This window comes from Choristoneura fumiferana, chromosome 2 (assembly GCF_025370935.1).
Source record: "Choristoneura fumiferana chromosome 2, NRCan_CFum_1, whole genome shotgun sequence".
NCBI classification, from domain to species: domain Eukaryota; kingdom Metazoa; phylum Arthropoda; class Insecta; order Lepidoptera; family Tortricidae; genus Choristoneura; species Choristoneura fumiferana.
Genome location: NC_133473.1, coordinates 6,397,177 through 6,421,311, shown reverse-complemented (window position 1 = coordinate 6,421,311; position 24,135 = coordinate 6,397,177). Strand labels below are relative to the sequence as shown.

Genomic DNA, 24,135 nt, shown 5'->3' with positions numbered 1-24,135 from the left:
GATAAATTTTGTTTTGATGTTGAAACGGCTAAGACGGACTAACAGAAGGTAGCTGTCGCTCGCAGATACTTTAATTCGTATTCAATTGTACATTAGGGATGTTTTTCAGTCAATTGATTCTCGATAACCTAATCATCAAAAAGTTGGAAAATCCCCGATTTTCTCATTTTATGGTTCAATATCTCAAAAACGGCTAAACCGATTGTGATAAAACATGTCTAGAAGAACCATCGCTAGAAAACCTGCTATCAAATAAAAAAACTCATTCAAATCGGTCCATCCGTTCAAGAGCTACGGTGTCCACAGACACAGAACACAGACACACAGACACACATAGCGGTCAAACTTATAACACCCCTTATTTGCATCGGGGTTTAAAAATGGAGTAAGTTAAAAATCTGTTACAGTTCTCATGCTTTAGTCATTCTCTGAGAGCGATATAAAGAATACTTAAACAATAAAAAACAAATCAAATCTGGAGCCATGGCCAGGAAACACCAATTAATGAATAGGCTAAGTAGCGTCTCGTAGAAGTAATTAGTGAGATTATTGCCTGACGACCAGACCAGAACAGACCAGATGGCCTAGTGGTTAGAGAACCTGACTACGAAGCTTGGGTCCCGGGCTCGATTCCCGTGTCGGGGCAGATATTTGTATAAAAAAATACGACTGTTTATTCTCGGGTCTTGGGTGTTTAATATGTATTAAAGTATGTATCTATCTATATAATAATTATATTTATCCGTTGCTTAGTACCCATAACACAAGCTTTGCTAAGCTTACTTTGGGACTAGGTCAATTGTGTGAATTTTATTTTATTTATTGCTCTCTTGTTTTTAATTTTTTCGACTCTCGTTAAAAATTAACTGAATGTTTCATAAAATCTCCTTGAATTCGACATAGCACCTGCCATGCACCTGCCTAATGTCACTAAGAACGACATGATAGAGAAAGAAATAACATTTGACAACGTTTTGAAATCCTAGTATCAGACTAGTATCAGATTATGCAAAAGAGCGTGATGCCTTGTTACACAAAGAGTTTACATTCAAGCGCAATTAGACAGAAGGCTGCTAAGTTGCTCAAGCCCAATATTCAAACGGTAAGGGGAATCCCATGCTCCGTTGCAGCGCGCTCTGTGGGCAGTTTCTGAACTGCTGAGCTCTATTTTCCATTCGATCTTCACGGTTCCTTGTTTGGCAATGTAAAACTTCGTTCCTTTAAAGTTAGGAAATGTTCGCTAGATGGCGTGCACAAACACCAAAACAAAAGATATTGGTAGGTAATATTTCACTAGGCATCAGGTCGCTGGTATTATACATCGATAAAGTATAAATACATTATAAAGAGAAAAATACTTAATCGCTCCTAAAGTACTCAGATTTTATTGTTATTTTTTTCTGTCCATGAGTAAAAACCAAATAAAGGCTTAAATAGTGTGGTACTGCAATGAGGTTTTTTTCGGCAGGTGAAATATCGCTAGATGGCGTTAGTGTCGTGAGGTCCGTTTGACGTTTCTGTCTTGCTTGCGATTGGATCATTTAGTTAATTATCCAATCATAAGCGTGACAGAAATGTCTAGCGGATCTCACGATAGGTACTAACAACGCCATCTAGCGATACTTTGCCTCTCAAAGAACCCTCATTCCGAGACGAATGAAACCGATAGAAAAATATAGTTTCGACATTGAAAAACACAATAATCACAATCACCTTACTAATGTTAGATCTATCTTACACTAAAAGTAGGAAACCAAGTACACCCAGGGGTGCTGACGTCAAATGGTCGAATAGAGTTATTTATGACAATTAGCGCGATTTACGAGTAGGTACGTAGCTGACGACTGGAAAGCTTAATTAAAAACCACCGGGAGTGTGCGCTACAGTTTTATATCACCAAACAGAATAATTTAAGATTTGGGAAACGGATAAATTAGGTGAAAAAAATAATTGGAAAATTATGTCACCAGTCATTCACACAAAAACTCGTAAAGGTAAGATACAGAAGGTTTTCTTTAAAGTGGATTTAAACGCTTGGCAGCAATAACTGCGAGTCCGTCTTCAGTAAATTTAATAAAAACATATTATAAGGAAGTAAAGGCAAACAATCGTTCGTGACATTAAGATCCACCGAAAAGAGAAAAACGAAATCATAAAAATAAATATCTGAAAAAGAAATTGATATCTGAATGATTTATTTTCATTTTATGTGAAGACTTGAGATTTAAAAAAATGCGTTGTGCGTCGAACTGATTTCGAAAACTCGATCTGACATTTAAGGAGGTAGGTACGGTTTTTCCCCCTTTAATATTCTAGATTTTTCGGACTATTTGTCATCTGGTAACCCTAGCCTATTTTACTTAACTTACGGAAAATCCTATCGAATTATCGTAGGTATTTGTATTATAAATGTGAGGTCACTTAAGTGTTTTCACTCTACGTGAACGAATAAGCAAGACTGAAACCAACTCGGGACAAAGACAAAAAGTATAAGAATATTATAAATGGTCAACGACTTGGGTATGAAGCGATATAACTTAAAAAAAAAATTAAAACATTTTGTTCTTATCCCAATTCGCACTGGGCCCGCGTGGGAACTACGGCCCAAGCCCTCTCATTCTGAGAGGAGGCCTGTGCCCAGCAGTCAGACGTATATAGGCTGGGATTATTATTATTATTGTTCTTTTGCTTGAGCATTATTTATACACTTTGCTACTAAATCTCAACGTATTAAGTAAATGATATTGTAACGGATAATTCACGTCTCAAACCGTGTTTAGCGCGACATGTTTCGGGCTATTTCGTAGCCCTTCTTCTCAGGAGCACGCGACTCGGCGGCTGCCGCAACACGCACACTACGCGCCACCGCTCTGCTCGCGCGACCAGAAGCAACAATAAATATTTCAAGACCTTTGAGAATGTCGATCATCATTGACATTTCTCAAAGCTTAGTTTGCAGACTAAGATTTGTTAACCAATATGAGATATAAGACTTGAGAGCTATATAAGACTTGTTAACCAATACAATATAATATCTTATAGGTAGCGTGAAGATAATTCTGATAATATGAAATATTCATGAATATATCTCATGTGCCGACAAATAACACATAAACAATGAAAAGATATATATCTCAACACTCGTGTAGGTACCATTCAAACTACAAAATATCATTTAATATCGCTGTAAGAAACATTTGTTTACCGATTTTATATATTGCCGTGGAAACAAAATAATCTCTTGATTCAACCGTATTCAGAATTTCCATCCAGTCCAGTGGAAAAATACAAAGAAGTCTGCAAATTCGGCCCGAAAATTTATTCACAAACTCTGAATAAACTTTCCGATGGCCTTTCAAACAAAGAAAGTTTTCAGGTGAACGTACGCCACGGTAACCACACAGTCCGACATCTTCATTTAGTTATTTTTCTGAAATAATAAAGGAAACCACAGTAAAGGGTTTTCCTTCCACATGGCATAAAACGTCGCCATTTTTACTGAATATACGATTGTAGTTAGGTCTTTTGTATTTTCAGTGAACGAAACGACGGTCTTTACGGTTTATATCTACATTGTTGGGTTACAAAAGAATCATTTAATTTTTTGATTTCTTATTGGAACTCAGAGGATGAATATATTTACCTAACATTCATATTTTTATATCTTAAGAATTAATAGTATTTTATCGTACTATTGCTTTGCTTGTTCGCACTTCTTATATAATCCCATTTATAATTTTTAATTATTATCATCATAGTGAAAAATAATTAACTGAAGCCAGAGCTTCCATGGTGAAATTGAAGATTAATATCAGGACACTTAATTTTATTCAACTCCTAATTTATATATTTTGACAAAATAACTGAATCCAGATAATTAATTGGAGCCAGAGCTTCCATAGTAAAGTTGAAGATTAATATTAGGATACTTAATTTTATTCAACTCCTAATTTAATATAATTTTTTTGACAAAAAATAACTGAATCCAGATAAATTAACTGAAGCCAGAGCTTCCATAGTAAAGTTAAAGATTATAATATCAGGATACTTAATTTTATTCAACTCCTAATTTATATAAGTAATTTGTTTGACAAAATACCTCATCTCATAACTTTGAAACACAAGTTAAAGCAACGAAAATGGCTGGCCATATCAATAAAACCTCAGCCATGAGAAAGTGGTACGGTACTTAGAAAGTTGCAAATATGTCCAAGATGCGTATGAGTTTCATGTGGCTTAACATGGAATATTATAGACGCTAATTATTCTATCCATTTTGGTTTTAAGTAATATTATAATGGAAGACTTTATCGATTTAATTAAATTATAAGCATCAATTCAGTCGTGTGAATAGCCACGTATTTAATAGTTTTTTGCTAATCCCAGGGAATCTTGAATTAGGAGGATTGAGGTTGATGTTAGCACTGCCGTTTTAAATTAGCTATGCACGAGTAGGACTCGAGCCTCGAGGCATCCGAAAAATAAAAAATAAATCTTTTCAGCTTGTACGCTTAATAGATATAAAATGAAAATTACATTATTATTCTCCATTATTATTTTCTTATAGAAATATAGATTACAGTCGTGACAGTGTGTATTTTCTTGTATTTAGGCTGAAATGGGTCCCACGGACGACGGTCGGATTTGTATTTAGGACGATTAGAGACGTCACTAACAAACACAGTTTGCATCTGCTTTTACACCCAAAATAGCACACATTTCTGTACTATATTTTTTCTACGTTAAGTGGTTCATTAGCAACAGACAACCAGCTTAAGCAGTGGTTTTCTAAGTGTAAGTATGTCAAGTCCGCTAAAAGTGACCGTTGTTCCATTAAAAAGCTTTTTAAAAACCTTAATACCACCTAATCACTCCTCAATAAATCTTATCCCAAACTGTTTACACGAATATTACCTGAATCATAAATCCATTTAAGTCCCGATTTTTCATTCGGCTAAAAAGAAACCACAAATTCGTGAAGAAAAAGAAGGTTGGAAACAGAGAACCAAATTCTTTAGGGAAATACGAGTCGACGCGATAGGACAGGTCCTGTATAAGTAGTATTTGTATTGTTTAGTTTATAAAACAAGTTGCCAGTACAAAATGTAATAGAAATGGACACCCAAATCCGAGTTCTTAAGCATTTAGAAAGGCTCATTTAGATTGATCAAACGTCTTATCTTGCCAAAGACCAACCGGTATGTGTCGATGCTACAAACTTAATAGTTAATCATCATCATCATCATGGCGGCCTTTTGGTTATCCAATCTTGGATGTAGGCCACTTCCCTCTTCTTCCACTCTTGGCGATCTTGTGCCCGTTCATCTAGTCTCGACCTCGTGCCGTCGAATGTCGTCCATCCAGCGCTGCGGTGGTCTGCCGCGCCCCCGAGTATCCGTTCTGGGTCTCCATTCAAGGACTCGTCTTGTCCAGCGACTCTCATCCATTCTCGCAGTGTCCTGCCCATATCCATTTTTTTTTGCTATGACAGCCATGACGTCTTTCACTTTGGTCTTATTTCGAATCCATTCGTTACGCTTCCGGCCACGAAGGGTGATCCCGAGCATCGCTCTCTCCATACCCCTCTGCGCAACTCGGAACTTTTCGGCGGATTTCTGTGTAAGAGTCAAAGTCTCTCTACCGTAGGTGAGCACGGGCATAACACACTGCTCGAAGACTTTCACTTTGAGACGCAGGGATATTTTGCCACGTAATACGTGCTTATTAGCACCGAACGCAGCCCACGCCTGTGATATCCGCCTCTCCACCTCCGCCACCTGGTTCTCAAAGCCAAGAGTGACCTTATGTCCCAGGTAGACGTACTCGGTTTCTCTCTCCACTGGAAGCTGGTAGTTAGGAACCTATTTACTCTCTAAAATAAATTCCAACCTCAGATATAGAGGTTAATGTACTACCATCGAAAAAAGTCGGATCTCAGTCGAAATACGATGGCACCCAAAGTCTTAATCAATTACGAGTATCGTAAGTATTTAAATGAGTGACATTTTAATAATGAACTTTATTATTATGGAACTTTATTTTTTAGTGTCAAATGTCAAAACTATGTACGATCAGCACTGAAATGAGAGAGCACGATAAATACGAACTATTCCGATAACAATGGAAAACCATTATGCGCTACATCTGTACATATTTATGGAACTAATGAAACAATAAAAAAAATATATACCAAAAAAACCTACTACAAAAACCAAGAAAATAATTTTCTCAGTCTAAAGTCGGTGCTTCAATCATTCCTGCTGGCTCGTGCTGAGGCACTGACTTCAGACTGGTAGAACCTGAACTGGTAGTCCGTAGCCATTACGAAAAAATCAAGTAATATTTTTCTAAGGATTTCGTATTTTATAGGGAATCTTCCAAGTTTAGGTATATTTTATACCTTAGGCTGCTATTTACTCATAAACTACCTACTAATAATTCTCAAGCAAACTTAGCCGTTTATAGTTTTCCTTCAAAGTTTGATATACTTACTACCATCCAGAAAAAAACAAATTTTTCCACCCACCGGTTTAGATTTTAGAGGGGGAACGCTCGATTTTAATGAAATTTTGCTCTTTAAAGTTGAATATTTCGCAAACAAATCACGAAATCGAAAAATCATCTTAGCAAACCCCTAATGGTTTTAAAATACCAATCCAACGATACCCCACACTTTAGGGTTGGATGAGAAAGCAAAATCACCCCCACTTTACGTCTATGGGAGGTAACATTTGTACCTTTCGGCATAGTTTACATATTCGTATATATCCGTGCAAAATTACAGCTTTCTAGCATTGATAGTCCCTGAGCAAAACCGCGGACGGATGGACAGACAGACAGACAGACAGACATGGCGAAACTATAAGGGTTCCGTTTTTGCCATTTTGGCTCCGGAACCTTAAAAACAACCGAATTGATAACCTCCTCCTTTTTTTGAAGTCTGTTAAAAAACATTTTTTTTTTATTCGACTGGATGGCAAACGAGCAAGTGGGTCTCCTGATGGTAAGAGATCACCACCGCCCATAGACACCTGCAACACCAGGGGGATTGCAGATGCGTTGCCAACCTAGAGGCCTAAGACGGGATACCTCAAGTGCCAGTAATTTCACCGGCTGTCTTACTCTCCACGCCGAAACACAACAATGCAAGCACTGCTGCTTCACGGCAGGATTAGCGAGCAAGATAGCAATCCGGGCGGACCTTGCACAAGGTCCTACCACCTGCAAAAAGATATAAAGAATTGTTCGTTTAAAGATATAGGTTTGGAAAGGTTTGTAGGGTAAGAGAGTGATGTTTTGTACACAGTCAAGGAATTTAATTCATGGGCCACCATGGAACCTTTTCATAGGAAAAGTCAGTGTTAATTAATGCCATGTCACTATGACGTTTACTGTGAAATGGTTCCATGGTGGCCAATGAATTAAACTCCTTGACCGTACTAGGGCTTAATATGTGGCGTACGGACGAAGTAGTCTTGCACGTGTAGGTAATCGCAGAGCTTTTCTTTTGTAATATACGAGTACCTAATTAGCTCGTGCAAAAAAAGGAAGCTTTACTATTCACGTCAAACACCAGGTTCTTAGATCCCCTTTTGTTTACGAGCTCGAGCAACGCAGAGTTCTTCTCTGCACTCGAAATGAGAAAGAACTTAATTAAACATTTACCTAATGAATGTTTTTCTAAACTCTTGATTTGCAAAGGCTATGCTGTGATAGATAACTTTACAATTATCGATTTTCTTGAAGGCCAGAAATGATTTAGGTATACAATATGTTTCAGATTATGTGAAGGAAAACATCGTAACGCAACCTGCACAAACTTGCGACGCAATTCAATGTGTGTGTGAAGTTCCCGATTCGCACTGGGCCCGCGTGGGAACTACAGCCCAAACCGTCTCATTCTGAGAGGGGGCCTGTGCCCAGCAGTGGGACTTCTATAGGCTGGGATTGACTATAAAAATATACCTATGTAAATTGGTTGCCTAAAATTAAATAATGATAATGATATGAACTCTAACAAATACAGAAAAAATAAACTAATTAAAGTTGGCACCACTGTAAATGCAAACTTCGTTGAAGCACTACACACTTGACATAACGACATCTAGATCTGTATAACCCTGTTTATATACCTAAGCTAGAATAATGGTTCAATGTTGTGCAGGGATGCGATGCTAATAGTTTTATTATCTTCTACTAACTGGGTTATTCAGAGACATGAGCAAGACCAATACAAGTAAACCGCGGTGCGGTTACTTTAGGAAATCTTGGGGCTACTTTGATAGTTAAACGCAAATATTCATAGCTCGTTTAAGCTAATGAAGTAAAAAGTTAGGTAATTTATGAAGTTTGGTATTTCACTGCAATTGCAACAGATAAAAAAAAGTAAGGACATGGCGTAAAAACTGTTTTTCAAAGTAGCCCCTGCATTTTAAAGTAACCCCGTTTTACGGTGAAATACAAATATTCTTTATTTTACAACGAAAATTGTTACAAAAAAAATATACAAATATAAAATGCAGGGTAGACAATAGGCAAACTCTACACCCACAGAAAGTGATAATGTATAGAATAGAATAGAAATATTTTGTTCGCTCTTCGCAAATCATAAATAATAAATAAATAAATATCACGGGACAATTCTCAATTCACACCAATTGACCTAGTCCCAAAGTAAGCTTAGCAAAGCTTGTGTTATGGGTACTAAGCAACGGATAAATATAATTATATAGATATAGATACATACTTAAATACATATTAAACACCCAAGACCTAGAACAAACATTCGTATTTTTCATACAAATATCTGCCCCGACACGGGAATTGAAACCGGGACCTCAAGCTTCGCAGTCAGGTTCTCTAACCACTAGGCCATCTGGTCGTCACATTATATCGCCACCAATCATATTTTAAGTAAAACCTCCACATCTTTAATTGCAGAGTGACCACGAAAAAAGTTTATCTAACTAATACTGGTAGGATTTAGTAACCTTGAGTAACTAAATCCCGTAGGGTTGACCCTGCTCACGTCTCCCGATCGAATCATTCTGTAGTATACTAGGTAGGTATACGAGTATTATATGTACTTAACTAACTGACAAACAGCCACAGTCTTAAACCATAAAGTAGTAGCTTCTCGCCTCCTATACTATTACATAAAGCCCCAGTGGGTTTTCCTATAGTCGAAAATACAAACTGAGACATGGATGCACAGAAAAACCAGAAAAAGAGACCAGCGCTGGGAATCGAACCCAGGTCCTCAGCAATCCGTGCTGCGTGTTATAACCCCTACACCACCGCTGGACAGGAATCTAGACAATGAATGAATGTCTCAGTTTGTATTTTCGATATGGTTTCACGGGATACCCGTAAAAGTAACAAATTTGGAGTTGAAATAAAAAATACAAAAATACTCCAGAAAACCAATCATAATTTTCCTATAGTGGCATAATAAGTCCAATCTTATTTGTTTGTTTCGATTATATTAATGAATAATAAAAAAAATACTTGAGCTGTGACCTGATATTACCAGAAATAGGTAGGTATCCCTTGAGTACGTTTAAGAAAAGATTTATCCAAAATTCGCACATGTTACACATAGCTAATTTTTATTCACTAAGATACATAGTTTCGGAAACACAGTAAAACGTAAGTACATAGAAATGAAATCCATAATCATAATAATATCACGGGACACTTAACACTATGGTTTATGTCAATCCAATTTATAGAAAGGGTAAACAAAGACGCCATTAACCTGACCTGATGATGTAAAAACCTAGAACCTACTGCAAAATAATTAATCTGTTCAGTAAATCGATTAATTTATTAATGGAACAGAGTTTTTGTCTATTTAATTATTTACAATACTTGATTTAATTTCAAAGACTTTTTTTTTCAATTATAAAGCAGTCATCCCAGCCTATATACGTACTGTACAGGCCTCCTCTCAGAACAATTGGGCCATAGTACGCGGGCCCAGTGCGGATTGGGAACTTTCACACGCACCATTGAATTTCTTCGCAGGTTTAGGTATAAAAGCAGTAACTATGTTTTAATTTTAAGGTAAATAATTAATAATCGCTTATTCAATTGAGTATTAATCGTTTTTTAAAATGTCATTAGATTTATTGTTTTATTCTATTTTTGTGTGAAAAGCTTAATGCGGTTCACAGAATACATCTATTTACCAAGTTTCAACAGTAAAGGTTCTTATAGTTTCGGAAAGAAGTGGCTGTGACATACGGATGGACAGACAGACAGACAGACATGACAAATCCGTAAGGGTTCCTTTTTTCCATTTGGCTACGGAACCCTAAAACCGCATTCAAATCGGTCCACCCGTTTAAGAGTTACGGTGCCACAGAGACAATGCTACAATACAGTGCCAGATAGACAGACAGACAGACACACATAGCGGTCAAACTTATAACACCCCTCTTTTTGTGTCGGGTGTTAATTAAAATAAATGGCACTCACGTTTTGCCCGATGTCCATCGGCGCCAACAGCGGCGGCTCCCGCTTCCTCGGCCGTCTCCACAGCAAGACCAGTCCCGCGATCAGCAGCACCGTACCAGCTCCAGCCACAGCTCCTCCTACAGCACTCCAAGCGTTCCCATGCTCCCAGGCGACCATAGTCCCTTGCTTCGACGGGGCAAGCCGGTCTATAGTCTTCTCCGGCACCCCTTGCTTCCCCCAACCAGTTCTAAAACTGGAATCGTGAAAGTTGTTGTTCCATAACTCCCCTTTGCCGAGCTCGCTCTCTGCCCACAGCTTATCTGCCAGATAACGTTATTAGCTATATAGTGGCATCGATCGGGCAAAGATATACGTAAAAATGTTGTGTATAACACGTGCTGTTGGCTGAGTGGAAATGAAAGGCTTTGGTTAATTTAATGTCGCGCAAACATGTAGATTGTAGGCATGTCGGGTGTTTACGCGGCGGAATGTTCTGGCTTGAATGGGATTTCATATGACGGAGATTTGAATAAATCATGTCGGCAGGATTACATGTTAATCGGATTAAAATTGTTATGTTAAAACAATGTTCAGATTGTCAGTTAGCGGTACAAGTGGACTCTACTGCTAAAATAATAAAAGGATGCGTAGAACCATTAATATCAGATAATTTTGAGCATCACAGCCATTAATTCTGCTGTTGACTGTACTGAGTGCCCATACGGATTGTAGAATTAATAAAATTATCGGGACTATTAATTTGTTATATTGTGTGTTAATTGCAATAATACTTAAGCTATTTTTTTTAATTTATTCATTCGTTACCGGTTTCATATACATTAGACTTATCATAGGTTAGAACTTGATCATTATTAACTTTGGTGGGTTTACTAGTGTTGAAAAATGAAGTAAAAGATTAAAAATCATTAGGACGTCTTGTACGCTTTTTAAAATCTCGATTTAAGGCTTAAACTGACAGTTATTGTATGGATCTGACAGGACTTAAGACCACTTAAACCTATTTTAAAAAGCCTGCAAGTGGACGTAAGTCGCGGAAACGTACTCACGTGCAAAATCCATCAAATTATTCAAAACACACCCAATAATCATACATCGACTGACGAAACCATAAAAGTTCAACGACATTAACACTTTTGTAACCTAATTTGCTTAATTGACAAACACGTTAAAACTGTTCCATTAAAAAAAAAACAGAATAGTAATAAAACTTACCCATTTGTCATCGATGACCACGACTTGTAAACAAAACGGTGAGTTAAGTTAAGTTAGGCAGCGGGTGCAGTACACACGTGCGTTGGGCGGGCGGAGGCGCGCGACTGGGCGGCGGCGGCGGCTGCCTGCGCCGCCTCGTCTTATCATTAACACTTGTTTACCTCGCCGAGACTACCCGCGCGATAAGCGAGCCTGCACTATCATTTTATCTACATTGCGTATTAACGATCAAATGTCAAATGCTGACGGAAAGGTTGTTCAGGCAATTAGCCAGTTGTTTCAGTGGTAAGCGTTGAGTGTTCAGAGATTAGGTTTTGATTGGGTTTGTTAACTGGAATTTTGCAGCACCAATCTCTTTAAAACACATGTACAGAACAAAATAAATACCATTCCAGCGGTGGTGTAGGAAGCACGCAGCACGGATTGCTGAGGACCTGGGTTCAATTCCCAGCGCAGGTCCTTTCTGGTTTTTCTGTGCATCCATGCCTCAGTTGTATTTTCGATATGATACCCGTAAAAGTAACAAATTTGGAGTTGAAATAAAAAATAAAAAAAGACTCCAAAAACCAATCATAAATACCATTTACTCAGTACAGTCGAGTTCATAAACTTGTGAGCAAAAATTTTATCAAAAATATCTGAACACGCCTCTACGCCGTTAACAATAGATGTTCAGATATTTTTGATCAAATTTTTGCTCACAAGTTTATGTTCTCGACTGTACATAAGTATTACCTATTGCGTTTTGTCTTTTAAGTGGAGGGGTTCTTTATTGCTCTGGAGGTGAGTATTGCAGCACATAGTTGAGTTAGTTTGACAGGTCACCCTTGCCTTTTAAAGGTTTTTAATTGGAATGTTTGTTCAATGTGTAGTCGTACTTTTGCGGCCGTATATTTTCCACATCGACCAATTATTCGCCGACCACAGTTAAAAAATCTTGAACTACATTTATAGCCTCCTCAGACGCCGCGTACAATTTTTTTAACATAATGTCTCAAGAGCTCAGTAAAAGTGCCATCCACGAAGACGCGTGATTTAAGTCATCCTTAATGACTCTACCTATACCTAACACAAAAAAACTCTTTGTATTAAACTTTTAGCATTAAAATCTATTTTTAAGAGCTTTTTTTATTTTGTACAATAGTTCGTTCGCGAAATTGAAAAAAAAGTAGAAAATGGATTAGATTAGTTGAATTTATTTGAATGGATAATAAAATACCGAAATCATCTACCCATACGTCTTACATTTCGTTGAAAAAAAGAGACAGTAAATGCGATTGTGATGGCGCACGTTACACCATACAGCAAGGCTTCACAGAACATCGACTGAAATCAATATCTTCATGAAGCCTTTTGACGTCCGCAATCGCTCGGGATTTAACAAACGATTTGGCAAAAAACATTAAACTGACTGTGGAAACGATTAAGAAACACTTAAGGGAACTTTGTTCGATTATAATTAGGTAACATACATACTTATATAGGTAATTTAGAAAATACCAATAAACAATCAAGAAGGTCTATAAAAATTAAAACGGCGAAACGGGACTTCATCCTCGTCGTAATCATGACAGTCCAAGGTCTTTCGGCAAGATAGAGAGGCATTGCATTACGAACCAAGCAGTACAAATTTTGAATAAGGTTCTCTCTGACATAAAAATTATTACAAATTGTGTCGCATTAAGTAACGTATTTGTTGAGGGGTTACTTCTACAGTATTGAAGAAATATTTGGACAAGATTAAAAACTAGTTTTTTTTACCCAATTTGACAATCAAAATCACGTACATTATCCAATACTATCTATTCTATTATAATGTTATTCACTTTTATTATAAAATGCATGTACGGTCAGCATCAAAAGTAGCTGGTTACTTTTTTACTCACATTAACACATTTGACAATCTTGTATGGCGCTAAGTACGTGGCTGTAAAACGACAAAGTACAAAAGCAACCAGCTACTTTTGATGCTGACTGTACGTACCTACTAGTTTCAAGCAGAATCATTGGCAGCTTCCTCGCTCAACGCATCGGAGCCGTTTTTAGAATTATTGTAGTTTTAGTTACCTAAGTTTTTATTTTTATTTAATCAAGTTTTAATTTGTTATGTTGTAATCTACCTTCCATATTTGTTATTTAATAAATATCATTGTATTGTTCATTGTTCATATGAGTACCTGCCATTCTTTGCAGTCTCGTCTCTTAATTTAAAATTCAGATCTATTGTCAAGAAGACATTATTATCTAAGGCGTATTATAAAGTTAATGATTATATCATGGACTGGGATATTTGGAAATGATTCCGATCCGCATTGGCGATCCCTTACTTCAAATAGCGAACCTACTGTGTTAAAAATAAAGTTGTGTTAAAAACTTGTGATGTATAGATATCACTTAATAACAATATTGTAAATCTGTTTAAAAAATATATTTCTCGTTGAGCTTCTTGCCGGATTCTTCTCAACAGAGGTTTTTTCCGAGCCGATGGTAGATTTTTTTGACATTCATAAGTGCTTGTTATAGCCTAAATTGAATAAATATATTTTGACTTTGACTTTGAAAAGTTTCTAAACGATGTAAGCCGGCAATGTAACGAAAAGATTTGTAGGAATCGGGGTCGCTTAAAGCAAGTCTCTTTGAGCCGTCATCCGTCGCGTTGTTGACGTTATTGCGAAGCAATCGTGTGTACGTGGTAATTATGCTTCGCTGGTTATTGTTAGACTACGGTTATTCTTAGCTGACGCCTTTTTAACCTTAACTTTTTTTTAGGTGTAGGCTTTTTTTTAGATATGTTCGTTACGGGATTTAGACCGGAATGACCTTTAGTCTCAGAACAATGATATACTTAGTATAATACCTACTACGCTGGTTATTGTTAGACTACGGTTATTTTTAACTAAAACCTGGTGAGCCTTTTTAACCGACCTCAAGAAAGTAAATCTGTAATCTATGTAGTTAACTCTATGTATATTGTGTATTTGTTAAGGGATGTAGACCGGGTTAACCTTTAATCTCAGAACAATCATTATCATCATCATCTCCCCCTGGCACAAGCCTCCTCTCAGAATGATTAAAGATAACAAGTACGGTCTTCATCCCGTAACAAATATATTTAGTAAAGTTAACAGAGAATCATTGAAAACGGTTATTGTCTACGTATGTAGGTTGCAAAGACAAGGGTGCAAAATGTTATAATTGTACGTGTACGAGTATTGTATACGATACGATACTTAGTGTTTTTTGGAAAATGAACATAAGATTTTAGTTAATTAAATAGGTACTTAAGTATATTTGTATGAATTCTGATTAAGCATATTTCAACGGTAACGGTGAAAAGTGCATTAATATCGGTCCAGCTATTATCAAGATAGTGACTTATTAAAAAGGATTTTTAATAATTATGTACCTGTACGAGTACAGTCAAGAAAATTAAATCACTACTCAGGGTGGAACCTTTGTGCTACTAATCATATTGACATTCCATACATCTGTTAAAGAAATCATGACACAAATGAGAAAAGGTCTACCTGGGACGTAACTTAATTTCCTTGACTGTGCGTACATAAAAACCCGCCTTTTAACTTAAAAGCGTTTCAATTATTACGATAACATTGCTTGACCTTTTCGTAATCGCCACGGAACCCTATCCTGGACGTAAGAACGTGTCGGTTCTTGGCCGATTTTTTACTTTATCTCTTCAGGACAAAAAACTCTATCAAACGAAGGAAAACTCAATTAAACCGTGCGACCTACATCCTTGGCTATCGAGTTATCGTCTGTTTTGCTTCTACCCTTGCTATTATTTCATTTTGGTATTTTAACTTTTTCATGATGATTTAATAAGAATCCACACTCAAAAGATGTCAATTGATGAATAGGACAGGCTTTTACCCTGTTTTAACCCCCGACGTAAAAAGAGGGAAGTTATAAGTTTAATGCTAACGTCTGTCTGTATGTACCTATTCATGCTTACACCGCTGAATCGATTTAGAGGAAAGGTACTATTATGGTTCGAGTCAAAACTACAAACTGAGACATGGATGCACAGAAAAACCAGAAAAAGAGACCATCCATGTCTCAATTTGTATTTTCGATATAGTTTTTAATTCGGAAATACTTAGTTCCCAGGTGAAAGGTAGTGATAAACGAATTCTTGGAAGACGTTTCTTGGCACTAATTTGTAGAATTTATAAATATTCAGTGTTAACAGACCCTCTGCTCTTAATGAAAATGATCGCCGTGTGGGGTCATTAAATATTGGTTACTGACATAAACAGACAAACATAAAAAAATACATTTTAAGAACTTTCTTATTGGGTGCGCTAGTGCAACCTTATACTTTCTAGGATAACTGAAAGTAGATAGGTTCTCAAGGTATAGGTTTTAAATTTTAAGTTTAACTTGAAAGTGTGACTTTCTTCTTGCTCCAATAGGTAGCAAACCTGAGTATTTGATTCGAGTATTAACCCTTTCCCAGGCTGCGTATAACAACCACATAAATATTGTACACAAATATTCGACCTTACTTAATAAGTATATCACGTCTAAAAACTTTTTTTTTTTTTTAATAAATAAATAAATATCACGGGACAATTCACACCAATTGACCTAGTCCCAAAGTAAGCTTAGCAAAGCTTGTGTTATGGGTACTAAGCAACGGATAAATATAATTATATAATAATAATAATATAATAATAATTTATTTCCAAAAATCATACACATCAGCAACATACAAAGTAATATCTGGCAGACCCCAAACTAGGCAGAGCCTGTATCTTGGGGCCTTGGAGTGCACTATGCTATTTAAAAGATTATCATACATATCTGCAATACCTAGTAGACGCGAAGTGGAACTTAAAGTAAAATGAAGGTAAACCAAATACACTACAATTTAACAAAACTAAAGCGGAATGAACAAAAAAAAAAAAAAACCTGTGTGTGTGTGTGTGTGTGTGTGTGTGTGTGTGAGAGAGAGAGTGTGCGGTTAGTGAGGTTAGGGGCTGACACGAAGAAGGGCCTCCGTCTCAATATATGACAAAGACGCAAGCCACTTTCTCAAAAACGACATGAGTTTGCCCGTTGTGCAGCGTTGGATACTGTGCACCCTACATACAGCGTTATAAATGCGTAAGTGCATGTAGGCAGGGAATCGCTTTGCAAAAGCGGATCTGGTCCTTGGTAAGGGAGCTCTAAATCCACGTTTGTCAGTAACTGATTGTAAGTCGGCAATTTAGTAATCACAGTGTGCGCTCGTAGTACAGCTTTTAAAATATAAAGACGTCTTACACTCAATATCTTGGAGTCCCGGTAAAGTGCATCCGTGGGAAAACGAAATGGTTTTTTCAGCATCACCTTTATGACCGCACGCTGCGCCCTCTCTAATTGGACTGCGTTATGCAATAACGACCTAAGCGACAAAATCGAAGAAAAAAGTTATGAATGCAGGTCGATTCTAAGCATGAGAAACTATGTACTCGACTATTTTCCGTTACAAAATGATTTCTACTGCCTTATTATAAGGGGTAGAATCAAGCGACACATCAAAATTTGTATGAACCTAAGCAAACATTCGTTACGTTAAAAAGAATCATGCGACAAAGTTACTTTTACAAAATAAATAAACAGACATTTATAATCTCAATAACGAATGAAGCGCCCAAAAGTTGTCGATAATTCTTTTGGTTTTACCGTTCCCGTTATTATAAAAACGCAATATCGAATTAACATGAACATTAGACATGACTTTCGTCTTGTCCATGTTCATTTTCAGGCCAACTCAGTTAGATATTACTGCAACACCCTTACTGGGTTGTACTAACTGTAAAATGTATGTACTGTGCAATTTCATTAAATAAATAAATGAACTCTGCTGAGGTCAGCGAGCATACTGAGGTCCTCCATGGTCTCAGCCATGACTACAATATCGTCGGCGAATCGAAGGTGAGTGAAGTACTCGCCATTAATGTTGATGACTCGTTCTTTCAAGTTCAGAACCTTAAAAGCATCCTCCAATGCAGCGGTGAACAGTTTCGGAGAGATCACATCTCCTTGTCTGACTCCCCGCTGCAGAGGAATAGCTGATTTTCGTATTGGGCCCTTGGCAAATTTATTCAGTATGATCGTCTTTCTTTATCGCTTTTTCTTATTCCTGACCACCAATTAAAAATCACTATATATTTATTTTTGGCTTAAAACCAAGCCATATTGACGCTTTTCACAAAATTTGTCGGAAGGAGATTTTTAAGTTTACAAATCATACATTTAACATATTATTTGACTTACATTAAAAAAGTGTATTTAAATATTTGGATATAATCTTATTCTGTTTTATATTTCACCTAAAACAAAAAGCATTAAAGAATCAAGCGACAATTCTGTCGTATAGTACGTTATTACTAAATAAATTAGCCTGATCATAGATTTAGTGCTATAAAGAATTAAGCGGAAAAACGTAAATAATTTAAAAACTTAAATACATATCGCAATTTTATTTTAACTTGTAATTATTATATACACTTCTACAACTGTACAGTAAGAATTGTACTTTTAACTCAAAAAATGCACTTACAGCAACTGATTTAAATTTAAAATTTTACAAACTCATTTTCTCGGTTTCAACTCATTGTCGCTTGATCGCTTATTGCATAACGCTGTCCAATTGTAGTAGAACCGTTTTAGCAGCGCTACCCCAGACCAATATACAGTATTGCAAGGTTGATTGGCACAGTGCGTAGTAAACTATGCGAATCACCTGCTCCGAGGCACAATCGCGGATCTTCTTCATAATATAAATACACTTCCGAACCTTGTTAGAGAGAGCAGCTATATGGTATCTAAATGAGAGGTGATGATCAATAGCCAATCCCAGATATCTAACCGACTCAGCTCTGACTATTTTACTACACGAGCAAGCGGAGCCCGCATCAACAGTCAAGTTGCAGTGACTGGAATGTATCGTAAGGTCTTTTAGATGACAACCTGACGAAGCGGCTGTCTTTGAGAAAGCTAGATAAAGAAATATAGATAGATACATACTTAAATACATAGTAAACACCCAAGACCCGAGAACAAACATTCGTATTTTCATACAAATATCTGCCCCGACACGGGAATCGAACCCGGGACCTCAAGCTTCGTAGTCAGGTTCTCTAACCACTAGGCCATCTGGTCGTCAAAAAAAAACTGAACCGAATGTACATGAAATTCGGTATACATGTAGATTGAGTCCCGGGGAAGGACATATATGATAGTTTTTACCCCGGAAAACTTAATAGTTCCAACGGGATAGTGAAACCCGAATTCTACGCGGACGGAGTCGCGGGTAACAGGCTAGTTTATAGTATTAGTAGGATTTTTTACACTTGTTAATTGTAGCACAAGTTGATATGATAACATTACTGCGGCATCAAATACAGTGATGCGATGTTTCAATAGGGCATATGCCATGGCTGAAGATAGTTGATATTCCAGAACACAATGTCTTAATGTCAATGTCATGCGTCATTGTGTGCAGAATCTATTCAAGAAGCCTTCACCATTATGTAGTTATTGTTCCATTGGCCCGCAGCCCGCACGAAGCGGTTTGCTTCATCTTTCATAATGCGAACTGCTGATATGGAATTCGCTCCCGTCGTCTGTATTTTCACATAAGTACAATCTAGGGCTCTTCAAAGCTAGAATGAATAGGCTGTTACTGAACCAGTGAGATACACCTTTGGCCTCATCTGTACTTAAAAGCAGGTGAGATAGGGGTCAATCACGGTCAGTTTTTATGTAAAAAAAAAGATAAGTCGGGCATCCGATGAACGCGTGAATAAGGTGCAATAAACTTGATTATTCACTTGTAATCTATGCTTGTAATGCGCATTCTTTTAGCTAATATTATATTACAGGTAACAGCTTATCAAATAAACAGGAGTGTTTTCGCAAACATTCTAGCGAGCATTCTAGGGAAGCTGAAGCGAAGCGAGAATCCTGAGCGTAGTAGAGGGTTTTAAAGGCACGGAACAACAAACACAACACAATACCAACACAAAACAAACACTAAACAACTTTAAATGCAGCCGAGCGAAACACACAATTTTTCACCTCACGACAGCGAGAAAAATGTAGATGGAAGAAAATAAATTGAACACTCTTATAAATCAGTTTCAGGTTATGATAGCTAGCTATGCCAATGGCTTCTTCTAAATCGAAAAATTCTCATCCCAATAAAATATCCCAAAATACATCCACGTTCTTGTCTCCATAAAGAGAGGGAATTTCGAAATCCAAGTATAAGTTCAGCTTTCTAGATCCAGGGTTTGGGTTGGACGTTTCGTTTGGCTATTGAGTTAGCCAGTACTTTTTACATTTATGCAAATAGCTAAACCTACTTAAAGTTAAAATAATTATTAATAGAATTGGTAAATACAGTGTGTGCACTTTTTCCCTCCGGTAGGTGCGTTCTGAATTCGACCACATATCTATCTACCTATTTGTCGTTATTTTTTGTGAATAAAGACGAAAAAACTTATGTAATAGAACAAAATGTAAATAAATGTTATCTATTTTTTTGGTATTAATAAATAACAACAATAATAACAAGAATGAAAACACTAACGCATTTATATTAATGAAATAATTTATGACAAACCACGTTTCAGAACGTGTCATTTATTTTTTTCTATTAGACGCATTTGGAATAATTTCTGAAAACTGAAATGAGCTTTATTATTACTAAATGAATGTTTAGTGATAAGAATATTAACAGATTAATTAACAGATTTAAATATTAATTCGACAATGTATGACGAACTTTCTTTGTGAACACGTCAATATTCAACGCTTACTTCCTCAACCTCGTATCTACCCGAAATGTATACAACAAATTAACACTCTATTGTACTTACCATAAAGATGATTCTAATCTAAAGCAATATAATGTGGCTAGATACGTGGTTGTGAAAGCAAGTGGTCGATATGTATTTTCAAGGCGGCACCCGTTCACTATAACGTTCAAATTTCAAAAACTTTCCAGCCAAGAGCCAAGAGGATAAAAAGCGACTTTCCACACAGATTTCTAAGGATAAAGAAAGCTTTTTCGAGCTAGTGTGGTGAAAAACATTTATCAACTAATGTAACTTATACAATATGTTATGTTCGATCCCTCCTGGTAAGTATGACAACCTACTCGTGTTAGGAGGTTCCGCTCCTCCCTTCCGCAGTTTTACAATTTAGCAAAAACAGAATTATATTATACCTATTATTATACTATTTCTACTAATACACTATACTATAAAAATTTCAACTGTCTAGCTATCAAGGTTCATGAGATACGGCCTGGTGACAGACAGACATACGGACGGACAGCGGAGTTTCAGTAATTTAATAGGGTCCCGTTTTTACCCTCTGGGTACGGAGCCCTAAAAATGGTGAATATGAATGTTTAAGTTTATCTGCACCTTAAAAGCTTTTTTTATTTGACTGGATGGCAAACGAGCAAGTGGGTCTCCTGATGGTAAGAGATCACCACCACACGTCGATGACGTTAACATAAAAATGATAATTCAGATTAAAACTAATCTGGACAGCCTTAAAACTTATAACACCCATCTTCCATATTGGTTTAAAAAAAGCGACTACGAGTATTTACGTAGTTTCCCTTCGAATTATTCCGCTATACCTACTTAGGCTAATGTTGACTGATGGCCGGGATTCCAGCTTCTTTATTAGATTCGCGGCGTGAACAGAATATTCTAAACGTGTCTCAAACAATTTCGTTTGCATTCGTTAAGTTGGCAACATTGATGTTGTTAATATTCTGAAAGGAATTGAAAAGCAATCTAAAAAGAATACATAAATATATAAAATCTACCGCAGAGGTGATGAATTATTGCCTGCAAGGCGAAATTTGGTTAAACGTTTTATTGCATGTATAAAATATTTATAAATGCAAACAATTGGTACACAACGTATTTGCATCTATGTTATAATACATTTCTGAAGAAGACAAACGGGGCATTTGTGTCCTTATACAGTCGAGTCGAAAGGGTTCCTAGATACTCGTCGTAGGTATTACGAGAATTTCCTATGTTATTTTTAGTAGGTAACATGGACTTTTTATAGGCTCTAATGTAATGTATAGGTAGGTGGACTTATTATATCCTAGTGAGTCCTCGCGTACTTTATAAAGGACCAATTAACACTATGAATAACGGCCGAATGTACTTTATAAAGTAAAAATTGATCATTGAATAAATAATTTTAAGAATATTGAAATAATATTCAAAATAAATAACCATGCTGATGAACCACGTCTAGGTCTTAAGAAGGTAGGTGCGTAGGGAGCGTAGGTGTACACCTATTAGATTACGTCTATTGGAAAAAAAATAAGGAAGAATTATTTTCTGTATTTTTTAGGGATCCGAAGCCAAAATGGCAAAAACGGAACCCTTATAGTTTCGCCATGTCTGTCTGTCTGTCTGTCCGTCCGTCCGTCCGCGGCTTTGCTCAGGGACTATCAATGCTAGAAAGCTGTAATTTTGCACGGATATATACGAATATGTAAACTATGCCGAAAGGTACAAAAAAAAATCAAAATATTTTTTTTAGTGTACCTCCCATAGACGTAAAGCGGGGGTGATTTTTTTTTCTCATCCAGACTTGTAGTGTGGGTTATCGTTTATAGCTCTTTCAAAATCATTAGGGGGTTGATAAAACGATTTTTCGATTCAGTGATTTGTTTGCAAAATATTTTAAAGTTTAAAGTGCAATTTTTCATTAAAATAGAGCGCCCCCCCCCCTCTAAAATCTAAACCGGTGAGTGGAAAATTTTGAAAAAAATCAGAATGGTAGTAAGTTTATCAAACTTTCAAGGAAAACTATAACGGCTAAGTTTGCTTGAGAATTATTAGTAGTTTAAGAGTAAATAGCAGCCTAAGGTATAAAATATACGTAAACTTGGAAGATTCCGTATAAATTACGAAATCCTTAAAAAAATATTACTTAATTTTCTCGTACTGTACAAGAAGAGATTCAGACATGCGTAGACAAATACAGGATAAGAATACAAAACCATACTAACGAATTGGCTAATAACCTGATGAGGAAACACACCAACATTTAGTCGGCTGAAGAGGAGATCCACCCAAGACCTACTGAAATGATCGCTAATTGGTATGCATAGATACGGGCCTGTCACTCGACGCGCACCGACCAGGACAATATACACGCACTTGAACTTCTGCTGAATGTCCCGAAGGGACAGATTGCGAATTAAAATATATATACAAAAAACGGAACCCTATTTTGGGCGTGTCCGACACGCTCTTGGCCGGTTTTTTTATTCCCTGCAAACGTTTATCTCTATGTTATCACTTACCGTAAACTCAGGTTTCTATAGTCCCAGCGTTCATCAATAGTCCAAACGAGCTTTTTAACATTTCGATCAATTACGGAACTGCTAACGTCATCTAGGAGGTTCATCGCAGCCTAATCCTATACATGCACGATGAACCTCCTAGATGACGTTAGCAGTTACGTAATTGTTCGAAATGTTAACGTCCGTTTGGACTATTGATGAACGTTGGGACTATAGAAACTTGAGTTTACGGTATCGACTTATGGCCTCCTGAAGCCCACCATATAAATATTTTGAAAAAAATTGAGAAAGCAATTAGAATCTAATTGTTTTGAGAATAAAGTCAAACTGCCGTCAAACAATAGAAAAACAAAAGAATTTTAACTTTGTTGCATTGTCATATTCCTAGTTCCCTTGAACTTATTGTCTACATTCTATTGCACATTGGGCCGCACGAGGTAGAGTGTAGTAATTTAGTAATTTTGAAAGTAATGTTTAATAGTTTTCAACCCAATTGGTTCAGTAGTTTCTGAACAAATTGGCTGTGACAGATGGACAGACAAACAGACACGCGAACGATCCTATAAGGCCGCTTGTCGACATCCGTTGTTTTCACCGGACAACGGACCGTTTTTTTGCCGGACTTGCGGTGTTGTATGGCTTACGAGTACAATGAATGTGTGTATACCTATGCACCGGACACTTGTCCGGCGACGAATCCATTCCATACATCACTGCAAAAAACGGTCCATTGTCCGGTAACAACGGACGTCTACAAGCGGCCTTATTGCACAAAAGGGGGTATAATTAATTGAATGAGTAAATGTCAAAATCTCGCTGTCATTACATGACAACCTATAGTTATTTCCAGAAAAAGTAAGCGAATTCTTGGACGAGAGAATGACAGAAAATTGAATTGGCAACACATTTACAGATAAAAAATATGTATTTATCATGTTTCGTATAACTGGGCACGCACATGCGCGCTAACATTCGTACAAGGTGCTGTTTTCTATCCATGCTGACACCAACACACACACCAACGAGGTGCTTGGTAGGTTCATGCAAGTTTTCTTATTGTACCTATATACTCCTTAACCCAA

The 24,135-nt window shown here is 36.8% G+C and overlaps 1 protein-coding gene across 1 annotated transcript in view; it reads right to left on the bottom strand.

Moving 5' to 3' along the window:
- The window catches only part of LOC141441598 (synaptotagmin-5-like), a 125,926-nt gene extending 114,139 nt beyond the window's left edge, over positions 1-11,787 (bottom strand). Inside the window, exons 1-2 of the mRNA XM_074106387.1 lie at positions 11,692-11,787; positions 10,480-10,778 (exon numbers count right to left, since the gene is read on the bottom strand). Of these exons, the coding sequence (XP_073962488.1) occupies positions 10,480-10,778; positions 11,692-11,695 (303 nt within the window). The 5' untranslated portion in view covers positions 11,696-11,787. The remainder of the gene's footprint in view (positions 1-10,479; positions 10,779-11,691) is intronic.
- Positions 11,788-24,135: the final 12,348 nt, after the last annotated feature.